The 12,840-nt window shown below is 40.6% G+C and overlaps 1 protein-coding gene across 8 annotated transcripts in view; it reads right to left on the reverse strand.

The window, feature by feature from the left end:
• UTRN (utrophin) overlaps positions 1-12,840 on the reverse strand; it is a 451,811-nt gene that overhangs the window by 40,621 nt on the left and 398,350 nt on the right. For all 8 annotated transcript variants that reach the window (XM_037034777.1, XM_037034776.1, XM_037034775.1 and 5 more), the window contains 2 exons: positions 12,428-12,594; positions 7,006-7,117 (listed from right to left, as the gene is read on the reverse strand). In XM_037034777.1, the coding sequence (XP_036890672.1) occupies positions 7,006-7,117; positions 12,428-12,594 (279 nt within the window). The remainder of the gene's footprint in view (positions 1-7,005; positions 7,118-12,427; positions 12,595-12,840) is intronic.

Here is a 12,840-nt window from a genome sequence, read left to right on the forward strand (position 1 = left end):
CTAGCAGGGGTGGACAGAAGGGGAAACACAAGTATTTCTAGTTTTTCTCTTTGTTCTTTTGGTTTTAGTTTGTTTTTTCCCCATAACATATAGTTTGTTTAAAAATGTGACTTGACTTTAAGAATTATAAAGAAAATATTTTCTATTTTTTTTTCAGTAGAGAACTGTGATTTTTAATAGTTTCTACAAGCCCTGAAAGTATTTGGTTTATTTCTCCAAATATCAACCAACCAATGCTTGAAATTGTTGCTTTAAAAGTAACATGCATTTACTTAAAAAATATAATACAAATCTGTCTCAGGTGTTATGAACTTAATAAGCTATTTCTCATCCAGTTATTTTTTTCCTGTCTGCTTTTCTTCCCATCAAAATTGTAACAAAATGATCAGTAAAAACTAGTCCTGTCCAAAAATTTTGCAATGATTCCACCCCTACAATATTGCTGACCTTTCTGGCAATAAAACTTTGCAAATATCCCATCCCCTCTTCTCCAGCTAACTGGGCTAACACATCTCTCAGGCCACCTTCCCATGTGGGCCAGACCTTCGGGTCCTCGTATATGTGCTGATCAGTGGAGAAGCACTCTACTACCTGTCCCCATTTCTCCTTCTCCCAGTATGGATCGGGCCACTGTCTCCCACCACGGTGTACATAGTCCTTGTGTCTTTGTTTACCTTTCTGTCCCCATTATCATGGACTCTATGTTCTTCCACTTAAGAACACATTTCCCTACATCTTGTTCATACCTGAAATTCCAACCCTCCTCCTTCAACAAATCCTGATGTTCCCATAACACCTTCTCCCCTACAATCATCTCCACTATGGGCTATATAATCTTTCTCCCATAAATGCCAAGTCTGACCACCCACTGAAACCAATGTGTCCGTCTACTCCCTTTGACTGGACTTGACCAGACACAGCAAAACCTGCCCCTTCCAGAGACTTAGGATCTTCTCGGGCCATCTTATCTCTGCAACCCTTCCTGTCCCACTTCAGTCACTGGGGTATGGCCACATCTCAGGTTTCATCATAACTCAACACATCTTTCAGTCCCAAATCTCTATCTTGGAGAAATCTGTCACTGACTGGAATCTTCGGACCCTCGCTCCTACTTTTTAAGTATAAATAAATCCATTCTTGCCCCCATTGATCTTGTCCTCTGGCCCCTCAACCCCCTTTGGGATTCCTTCAGCATGGGGATAGCCCAGATCAACCCCAAGATTACCAACACCTTTGAATCCTTTACTCCCTTGGCCTTTCGCTCTGCCTACCACCTTTTTTAATTCCGAAGCAGCAGCGCAACGGCGGAAACAGAGACTGCAAACCCTGACAATTAACCCCAGGCTGCACTCCTGTGCTAGTGCGGCAGTGAACCCACCCAGTCTTCAGTGACTCATGCTTGTGCCCAGTAGCGACTCCAAACATTTTCCATCCTCTGTCCTATTCCATCCTACCCAACCCTGTCAGCAACTCCAAAAACTCTTATGAATCATGTGTGGAATTCATCCTCCTGTCTCTCTAACTTGAAGAATTATCACATGTTCTGACATACAGAAATAGTTCTAATTTGAATTCAATTTAGGTTATTTCCAACAGAGAATACAGACGATTTTTTAAAAAGATCCACTATGGAAATTTTCATTGTAAAATTAAATGAAAATAATATTACAAAATACAGAATTTTAAAAATAAATGATAATTCCCAAATGCAATCATGCAGTACACAAGTAGTAAGAAAAAATTCTATTATCTTGCTCCATAAGCTTAATTATTTTAAAATATTAATCTTTTGTTGAAAGTTTCCACACACAAGTCTCCTCTCTATTATATTTTATCTATATCTTCAGTCCCCCAAAGGGGGAGCCATATAAAAGATGGCCCCCAGCAAATATAATAGTCCAGCAAGCATACAGAAGACATGTTTGCTTATGTGCTAAATTGTGTGTATATTTCCCTAATGGAGTTAAATCAAATATCCATGACACTAACTTTGAACAAATCATTTACCTTCTGTAAGATTTAGTTTTTTTTCTTTGAGAATGAGATAGATGATCTCTTAGATCCCTTCCAGCTTTAATATTTTATAATTAGGATTTATAACAGCAGATATGAGCTCATGTAGCTTTTACAGGCCAGAATTAACTAAGCACAGTAAGAAAAGAGTCCTCAAGGAATTAAAAAGAAAACTGAGGGGGCAAAAGCGCCACACACACACACACACACACACACACACACGCGATAACAAAGACTCGAATATTACCTGGAGAAGAAGGGGCTACTGGCAGAAATCACAGAATGGCATGTGTTGGTGAGGGGAGGCTTAGAGGAGCTGGGAAAGATCTCACACACAAAGTAAGAGTTGAGCTGTTTGGTGAAATTTGAATGAATAGAGAATGGTGGCAGGCATCAAATACAGTCTATGTCACGTCTTTTAAACTCTTTTTNACACACACACACACACACACACACACACACACACATGATAACAAAGACTCGAATATTACCTGGAGAAGAAGGGGCCACTGGCAGAAATCACAGAATGGCATGTGTTGGTGAGGGGAGGCTTAGAGGAGCTGGGAAAGATCTCACACACAAAGTAAGAGTTGAGCTGTTTGGTGAAATTTGAATGAATAGAGAATGGTGGCAGGCATCAAATACAGTCTATGTCACGTCTTTTAAACTCTTTTTGAGACGAATGAATTCTTAAATGTACAAATTTGGACTACAGAATGATCAAGGAAAATAAGAGTTTAAAAGTTATTTCTCAGAGAAAGAAAAATTCCACTTCATTTTATATATAAATGTTTTATTATCAATTTCATAAAATACCTTATTAAATTATGATACCTAATTCATACACCATTAGTCAGTCTTCCTACATCTAAAGACAAACACTGTTGTAGATAATAAGCTGATACCTTTCAAGAACTACTTCTGGAGCTTAAGGGTTTAAGATAAGGCTTAAAAACTTCAAAAAGCTTTTAACATAGAAATGTTAAGATTCAGCTAACAAAGGAAATTGAAGGGGAAAGAAATCAAGTTAGTCATGTGACTACAGCACTTTCCTAAAGACAATCAGAGATATGCTATAAGAAATACAAACATTGCCCTGGCTGGTGTAGCTCAGTGGATTGAGCGTGGGCCTGCGAACCAGAGGATCATGGTTCGATTCCCAGTCAGGGCACATGCCTGGGTGGCAGGCCAGTTCCCAGTGGGGGACGCATGATACATTGATATTTCTCTCCCTCTCCCCTTCCCTACCCCTCAAAAGATAAATGAATAAAATCTTAAAAGAAAAAATAAATGCAAACATGCCCTTCCATTCTAAATGACAGCTTTGCTGGATAGAGTAATCTTGGATGACTTTGAATATTTCGTTTCAGCCCCTTCTTACCTGAAAGGTTTCTTTTGAGAAATCAGCTGATAGTCTTATGGTAACCCCTTTGTAGGTAACAGTCTCCTTTTCTCTTACTCTATCCAGTAAAGCTATTATTTAGAATGGAAGGGCAGATAAAATGCTTCCCAGAGAAGGTCAAGTTAAAGGAGTTCATCATCAGCAAGTCCTAATTATATAAAATGTTAAAGGGACTTATCTAAGAAAAAGAAGGAGATCAAAAATATGAACAGTGAAATGACAACAAACTCCCAACTATCGACAAATAAACCTAAAAAACAAAAATGAACTAAGCAAACAACTAGAACAAGAACAGAATCACAGAGATGGAGATCACATGGAGGGTTATCAGTGGGGAAGGGGAAAAGGTACAAGGAATAAGTAGCATAAATAGTATGTAGAAAATAGGGGGAGGTTAAGAATAGTACAGGAAATGTAGAAGTCAGAGAACTTATATGTATGACCCATGGACATGAACTAAAGGGGGGGTGCAGTCGGGAGGGGGTGTGAAGGGTAGAGAGGAATAAAGAGGGGAAATGGGACAACTGTAACACTATAATCAATAACATATTTTATTTATTTATCTTTAGAGGGGAAAGGAAGGAGAGAAGGAGAGAAATATCAATGTATGGTTGCCTCTTGTGGGTCCCCTGCTGGGAACTGGCCTGCCACCTAGGCATGTGCCCTGACTGGGAATCGAACTGTAATCCTTTGGTTCTCAGGACCGTGCTCAATCCACTGAGCTACACCAGCCAGGGCTCAATAAAATATTTTTTAAAAAGAAATACAAACATGAAGATCTGTATGGAAAGGTCTGGTCCATTTAATACTCAAGCAATGTTTATTATAACTGTGTTAAAAGCATTACCTTGAAATTCATTTTCTAAGGCAGACATCAAGTGAGTTTAGGGAATGTTGGGTAAATTTTGGTGGACATATCATACAAAGCTCATCTAAAAGAAAAGCTGTTATATCAAGTAATTCACTACCACCTATGCACCTTTTAAAGTCATTTTATCAAAAGTTGTGGGGCCAAATGCAGAAAACAAGCAGTCATCAGAGATAGTTTATGAGTAGGTTGCTGATTAAGATCACTACGAAAGCTTCAGAATGGGGCAAGAGGCCTCCCAAAGCAAGTCTGCACAGAGGGAGCCAGCCGATACAGTGTGGGGACCCGTAGTCTTAGACAGGACAACAATGACTTTGGGAAGACTGCATAACAAGAAGAGTTTTAGGTAATTTACAAATGACAGTTGGAGAGTGAAATTAATTAGCGTGTCAGTGATGCTCAAGTGTGCCAACACTGCTCCGTGCCTGACATGGACGAGACGTAGACTTCAAATTCGGCAAGATCATTACAGATTATTGTATTTAAAACTGAGAAAAATACTACTTTTATACATCTTTGCTTACTTTATACATCTTTGAATAAGCAGTCATTTCTGTACACCTTTAATATACAGTGATGAGTGCGAAAACCAATGAGTACTGAGCAAGCAACAGCTGATTAAAGAATTTTCCCTTGCGTGATTCATACAAGTTCTAGCAAGTGTGACTTGTCCCTAGAACACGCGCAGTGCTGAAACATTCTTTTTTCTAGTCAAAACACGGTGAGTAAAGGGTTTCACAAGTTCTGAAGCCGACAAATACTGAGGTATGACTGATAACTTACTTCACGGTTTCTCCCATTCTGACATTAGCTCCTTATACAGTTTTCTAAATTTCTAGCTATGATGACAGAAATAGTAATACCCTATTTCTCCCTGATCCTAATTCCTTATGATGGCCAAGAGGGTTCTGCACAATTTGATACCAGCCCTTCGTAATTCCATCTCCTACTACTGTCCCTTTTGTGATGGGAAAAATTCTTTGCAGTACTTTTCGGACCCCAAGTCATTCCCATCTCTTTCCCACCTCAGGGCGAGCTTCATGGATGTGTGACCCATGGAGGTACACATCGTCCCACACTCAAAAAGCTCTGAACTTCGGCTTCATGCTGTGGTTTTGCCATCTTGGAAGCTGCAATAGTTCTGAAACAAGCCCCACATTTTCGTTTCGTTCTGGTCACTTCCAGGTGGCTAGCTGGTGCTGCCTCCTGCATGCCCCTTGTGGAACGTGCTCCCTCGCCTCCTGTCCCCCGGACGTGCCAGCCGCTTCCACACTCCAGGCCCCACTGTGTATCGTCTCTTCCCTCCACTAGTTATCACACAGCTGATTCTTTCTCATCCTTCAATCTCGGCTCATATTAACCTCTCAGAAAGATTGCTCCCTGATTTATTTACCTAAAGCGCCTCCTTTAACCTTCTCTCTCATTATCCATTTACTTATTTAAAGGCATTTGCTACAATCTCTAATGATCTCATTTGGTTCCTTGTTCATTGCTGAAGACCCCCTCCTCCTAAATGGGAAGTAGCAGGAGAGTCAGTAATCTCTATTTCGATGGCGCACCAGTGAATTCATCATCGAAGCTGGGCCGTGTCCGACTCATGGTTAGCACTCATATTGTTTTGTTGAGTGAATAGATATGGTAACCATAATAATAAATGGTGCATCACACACTTCCTTGGGAGAATTGTTTACTAGTTGCAGACACTGTGCACCATGGGTCTGTTATCTACGGCAGGTCTGCAACATTTCTGGAGGTCTCCTCTCCACATGTGGGGTGCCTGTGTTTTAGAGAAGATAGCTAAGGATGTGAGTGAGATGCGTATTTTATAAGTATTGCTGCCTTTCGTCAATGTTTGACCGAAAAAGTAACTCGATGCCCTCAACCAAAGAAAATGAATAGCTCTATGAATGAATTTTGGTTTGCTATTTGGAAGGAGGCTAAGAAATAGCTGTTGACAGAACATGAGGAAAGCACAGCTTTACATCAAAGAATCAATAAGAGTTAATATCCAGTGCTAGTGAGGCTACAGTAAAATCAGGACATGAACAAACTGTGATAATAGTATCGCATAAACCTCTTATAGAAATTAAGTTGACATGAAGTATTTTGGCCCTGAAAATACTCATTCTTTTACCCACACCATCCACTTCTGGTACTCTATTCTATGGAAATGTAATCTATATAAAATATATAAAGAGCTATCTTTCACAAAGATATTTATGAATGTTCTTTATTGTATCAGAAAATTGAAAATAAGGCAAATGTCCAAATTTAACAGTTAGATACATTGGAATGACCTACTCAATTAATAATGACCTACCTAATTAATTAATACACTGTGTGACAAGAGAGGGGAAAACTTACACAACATGGTCACAGAAAATAGCAGGAGCAAAACTACAAAAATAAGTAAAATCGGAGACATGGAAAAATACCATTTTCAGTGTAGGTCAGCATGAGCTTTTAAAAGAGTTTGCGGCCAACAAAGTTGTTTAAAATCAAAACACAGATGTAAATAAAATTTAATTAATTTCTCTGGAAAAAGTATAATGATTTGGCTCATGAATACAACATAGATAAATTTACTTAACACAACAAAAAATATAGTTAAGCAACCTTAAAAGTGATTGTTCCCTAAAACACTGTCTAAGCTGAGTAATTTTAGATGCTAGTTAATCCACACGCAATACATTAAAACAAACAAACAACACTCAGTACTCACAGGTATGCAATATTCCACCATTGGATAGTGTAATTTGTGACCTTTGGCCGTTCGACCCGAAAAGAAGCAACTCTGGCAGACATCGTAGTTAAAATGCTTCAGGCTTCTATACCTAGAGAGAAGAAAAGAAAATTCACTGGCTTGCATGCCTCTAGTTAGTCCAAATCAATCATTTATGGAAGGAATTTCATTCCTCCAAACCACAAAAACCATACTGGCCACAAATGTGGAATTCGCTCAGTGACTCCCCACAGTGCCCCTCGTTTGCACAATCGTATTTAGAGAAGTGAAACTCCAGACTGTAAGTTTCTATGGGTCCGAATGGAAAACAGCTCCCAGAGCCTCCACGTGCCAGGGTGGCAGGAAGCAACTAAGAACATAAATATATTCGTATCGATAGGGAAAAAAAGAACAGCACTAACAGCATGAAAATGGAACAAAATGTAAGGGTCACATGAGGTTAATATTGTACACCATGAAGTGCTGAGCAGCTTCTAAAATGACCTGCAAAAGTCATTTCCAAATTGATGGCAAGAGAATCAACAGGCATCCACTATATCCAGCTTATTACGGCAAGGAAGCAACCTGGTTTGAAACATTTCACCCACACGAATATTTCTTGACCCATCAGCACGGCTTGGCAAATATAACTGATATCTTGTCTTCTAAATGGAGTTCTGTTTATTTCTGAATGCTGCATGGTAGAAGCCACGCTCCCTTTCTTCATTGGGACCAGACCCTTGGACGATTAGCGGGCAGCGTGCCCTGCTAAAAATACGTTTTCCAGTCTCTCTCGCCGATGGTAGTGACCAGTGTGAGACATGTCACAGCCACTGGGTGGGGCTCCTAGTTGGGGTTTCAAGGGACTGACTCAGTTGGGAAGAAGCATGGTCCTCCTTCCTTCGTGGAAAATGAGCCTGACTTCAAGAAGAGCCATTCTGTTAGTAGGTGACCTTGAAGATGAAAGCCACATGTTAAGAGTGACGGAGCATAAAGCCACAGCTACGAAAAAGGGGATGTTGGTCGGTCACAGGGTACAAACTTCCAGTAATAGGAGGAATAAGCCCCAGGAGTTTCATGTGTGCCATGGTGATTACAGTTGATAATACTGTATTACATACTTACAAGCTGCTGAGAGAGTAGATCTGAAATGTTCCCACCACACACCCACACAAAAAGGAAATGGCAATTATGTGACATGATGCAGGTGTTCTCTACGACCAGGCAGGTAAATATGTCACAGAAAGTTGATCAACTCATCATGTTATACACTTGACACTTACATAATGCTATATGCCGACTTTATCTCAGTAAAACTGGGGAGTGGAACCAGTGGACCCAGATGACTGGGAAGCCATGATTCAACCTTCGATTCCTAGGACCTTTTTTATGAAAAGAAACTAAACTTCTAACATTAATGCTGCTATTAAGCAGCTGTACGCACTCCTGACTGAAACAATTCCCAGCTTGTAAAACATTTTGAAAATCACAAATTTCATTAAAATATAATTTGGAAGTAATTACAGAAAAACTCTAGCATTACTTATAAAGGTTCAGAGAAGAAAAATAGGTAAATAAATACTATCACTACACAATGCCCACACTCCTCCGTCTTTCATTCTGGAGGTGGCTTTTCATTGTTCCTTATACCTCAGAGAAAGAGAAAACCCTTTACCGAAAGGCTAGTGAGACTCATACCACCTTGGCCCCGTTTAATTGCTGGAGTTGTTCTTGTGTTATTTCTTCTATTGATAGTCTTTGTGCAATCATTAAGGTGATTAGTTTGAAGAAACCTTTGCTTGGTCTCATCCCTAAACCAGATATCAACTCTAGCCATGTTTCTTCTCCATTCAGAAATTGAAAATTTTTAGTGGACTCCATTCTCAAAATAGAAAACTGGGAATACACACACACACACATGCATGCATGCAAATATAAGGAAAACAAATATATCACTGATCAACTTACCATTTTCAATATACTGACACATTTTCTTCAAATTATGGCTAGACTCCTTGAGCAAGCTGTTTGCACACACTAACCTACTTATTTTCCTGAGCCTGAGTGGTGCCTTCCATCCTTTATCATGACACAAAAGAAGGGCCCCCTAAAATTACCAATGACCTCGTGAATCAAGGTCTGTTCTCACATAGGATGTTTCAAATCTCTGAGCCACACGTTTCTAAAGCCCTCTTTCTGACTTCTACAGCACTATGATTCTTCCCTTCTCTTGAGAACTCTGATCATCTTTCTCTTCCTTGTATAGTAGCCCTTTTATCAATCTTGCCTTCGACTGAGCCTTCATTGGTCAGGCTTTTCGATAAACAATGCCATGTGACTTACAGACCGAGCTACTCTCCCACTAATGTTTATTAGTTATTGGCATTAATAAAAAAGCTAACATGTATTGAATGTATGCTCTTTTTGTGATAGATACCTCCCTAGTCACTTTTCATGCATCAACTGTTTCTGAGAGGAAATGCTCATGTGATTTGAAATGGAAGATACTCAGACTCAGGAGGGCCAAGTAACTTATCCAAAGTCACACAGTAGATTCAGGATTCAAACCAAAGCAGTCAGACTGCAGGGCTAGGTCCTAACACGCTGTCACCTGCATGTCCTGCTGTGACCTTCATCTCTCACCACCTACCTGGCCAACTCCACATCTTTACATTAGAGGCATCTACATGTAATTGTTACATTAAAATTACCAGAAATTCAACATATTATATGGTTCACCTTTTGTGACTGCTCTTTCATTTTTCTCTTATGAAGTATTTCAAGTTTCTACAAAGGCTGGGAGTATGAGTTCTGCCCAGAAAGTATCAAGCCACGAAATATAAAAAGTAGAGATATTTACTGAAAAGGATACAACAATCATTATACATGGGACAGTGATGCTTTGGCCCCCTTCAAAGGAGGCACCTTGGGACCTCACACAGTTCTCCCAGTAGCCATCAGTAGCTCCATAGTATTTTCCTGAATCTCTGAAATCTCTTCCTTGTCAAAGGTGATTTTAGTTTTGGGAAAAGTCAAAGTCTCAGGGTGTCAAATCTGGGATGTAGGGGGCAGGGGGCTGAGTCACTGGGTGATTTGATGTTTCATCAAAAAACTCTGCACAAGATATGATGCATGAACAGTTATATTCTCATGATGAAGCTGCCAATCACCAGTTGCCCATAGCTGCAGTCTTCTGAATCTTTTGAGTAAGTTTCCAGGGAGGAATGTTCAAGCTTAATGCAAAATTTGATGCAGATTCATTGCTCTACTCATTCAGTCATTTTGAAAATGCTGCCCACACAGTACACACGCTCACTTAACAGCACCTACTGCCCCCACTGAGTCATACAGTGAAGTCATCATTGTTCACGCATGTGCATTCCAGTCCACTCTCCTTAGCTGCCAGGTTACATCGATGTTGCACAAATGGTTGTTACATTAACGATGGCTGGACTTTTTCAGGACAGACCTCATATAACAGTAGATATCCCTGTACCCATACCTCCGCTTTGTTAAGTCTTAATGTTATATCACAGTTGTTTCTGTTTTTTTCTACTTAAGAAGTAAAGCATTAAAGGTACAATCCTTCATTAGCCACATCCACAGCCTCCGTGAAATCTGGTCCCTCCACACATCTCTGGGTTAGAGCAATGGTTATTCATGGCAAGTTTTATATAAGCCAGTCTTCCCAAGTCAGTTAATCTTGATGTTTCCTGTGGTTTCCATTACTTTTTAGACACAGCATACTATTTTTAGTCTAATAATCAATGTGCTAACTCTATTCTTTTTAGTATTGTCTAATTTCTTCTTAATGTCAAATCTTACCTTTTCTAAAAATCTAATCTGCTTTTTTAAAAAAATACTACATTGGCTAAGAGCATGAACTCCAGAGTCAGAAAGACCCTTTTTGAATTCCGGTTTTGTCTGCACTTCCTGGATATCTCGCCTTGGGCAAGTGGTCTAATCTCTAAGTCTTCCTTCTTTCATGACTAAAGTAGAGATAATCTTACCAATCTCACAGGGTTTTTATGGAGAGTAAATGGAAAAACAAATGCAACATGTTTTAGCACAGTGCCGGGCCTGCAGTAGGCACTGGATACGCAGCAGTGATGATTAGTGCTGATGGTGACACCTCATCTGGTTCATCTTCCCACTCCTGTGCGGAGCTTGCTCCGTTCCGGTTATTCCTCTGCTCACTGGGTGGCTCTGTCTACCAGGTGCTTCACACGGCACCTGTCCAAGAAATGCGCTGCAGTGAACTGCACCTCTTCCATCTTCCCCTTCCCAGCGTCTGTCTGCCCTCTGATTTCTGCTGGGGCATCCGTGATCCTGGCTGTCAGGTTCATGCTGAGTCTGCCTCACCCTGACCCCCCTGACTTTCTCCTTCCTCTTAGAATGTACAGCCACACTGGTCCCAAAGCATCTGAACTTGTAACAGTTTAGACTGGCTCTCCAGCATCCGTGATGGAAGAATAGGAAATTTACATTCAATTTCTTAGGTTGCCATCCACAGAAAATACAATGATACTCTTGATACAAATTGCGCTGCTAAAGTCAGTCTAATGAAAGCAATTTTGTTTGGTTCAGGATGCTGGTACAGATACTGGGCCCAACAAAGCCAATTCCAGCCACATGGACGGACTCTCTATCTGCAAAATCACCCTTAGTTCACACTCCTCTTCAGGTGCAAATGGAAGGTACACACAAAACCTTGAGTTCCACTGCCGAGAAGAGGTTTGCATTTTTTCATAATCGATTTCCAAAGGAACCGGGTTATATTTTAGGCTCCTCCCAGAAGAGAAACATATGTATTCTAGTGCATACTTACCTTATCATAAAGAGGCGAAGGACTGAGACAGCCCAAACACTTCATCTCGGGGCCCCCACAGACCCTGCACTCTCTGCCCGGGGGGTCAGAGACTGACAAGTCTGATACACCGATTGCATGACAGCATGACAGTGTAGCTCCTCGGGCGAAGGGGAGCAGGAGGAATCTACTTCACACCCAACTTGGCGGAAGTAAAACAAAGTAACTCGATTAACTCATAGTTATTTAAATTTTGCTCTCTGCTTGCCACGTCTGAGCCCAAAGGCCTCGGAACATCGCTGAATTCCACCAGGGCCCCATCTGTATAATGGGTTGTACGACTGCCATGCATGAACACCTCTGTGAAGGGTGGCACAGAAACTCAGAAAAGAGTTCTGTTCTTGAGCAAAATAACATTGATAATATTGATGACAATAAACTCCACGCGCCGGCTCTAAGAAAAAACGCCATCTTTCGACAGACGGGATAAGCTGAGCCTCTCGTTTAGAAGGCACAGCCCTCACGGGGGTAAGTGGAAGGGATGACAGACATACAGTGAGGTGACACATATAGGACAGAAAATGGTCTCCTGCCCCCTCTGGTGGGAGATCGTACCTGAACCCGACGATCGGACATTCTTTACAGATGTTGCATTTGGCCTGGTGCTTCGCAGTCTCCGCCGCGGCCACGCGGTGTAAAACTGGTAGCCAAACCATGGACTGTGGCTCCAGGCGCATCCAGTCTATGAATTCTTTCACACTTATCTCTGGCTTGTTGTTATTCTGGTGAAGAAACGAATACAGTAAAGTAGACTCAGTGTATCTAGAAACCAGATAAATGACAATAGTATTTGAATTAAAAATGAATGGGTTTAAAGAAAAAAAAGGGAAGAAAATGTCTTGATCTAAACTCGCAACAAGGGTCATTGCCTCATAATCTTTTGAACATCTGAGAAAAGTTATAAAAGAAAGTTACGTAGTTCTTTCCAGGCCAGCAAATTATGAAATAGTTAAGGTTCTATAAGGAAA

The sequence above is a fragment of the Sturnira hondurensis genome, unplaced genomic scaffold (genome assembly GCF_014824575.4).
Source record: "Sturnira hondurensis isolate 20B ecotype Veracruz unplaced genomic scaffold, ASM1482457v3 Scaffold0022201, whole genome shotgun sequence".
Classification (NCBI taxonomy): Eukaryota; Metazoa; Chordata; class Mammalia; order Chiroptera; family Phyllostomidae; genus Sturnira; species Sturnira hondurensis.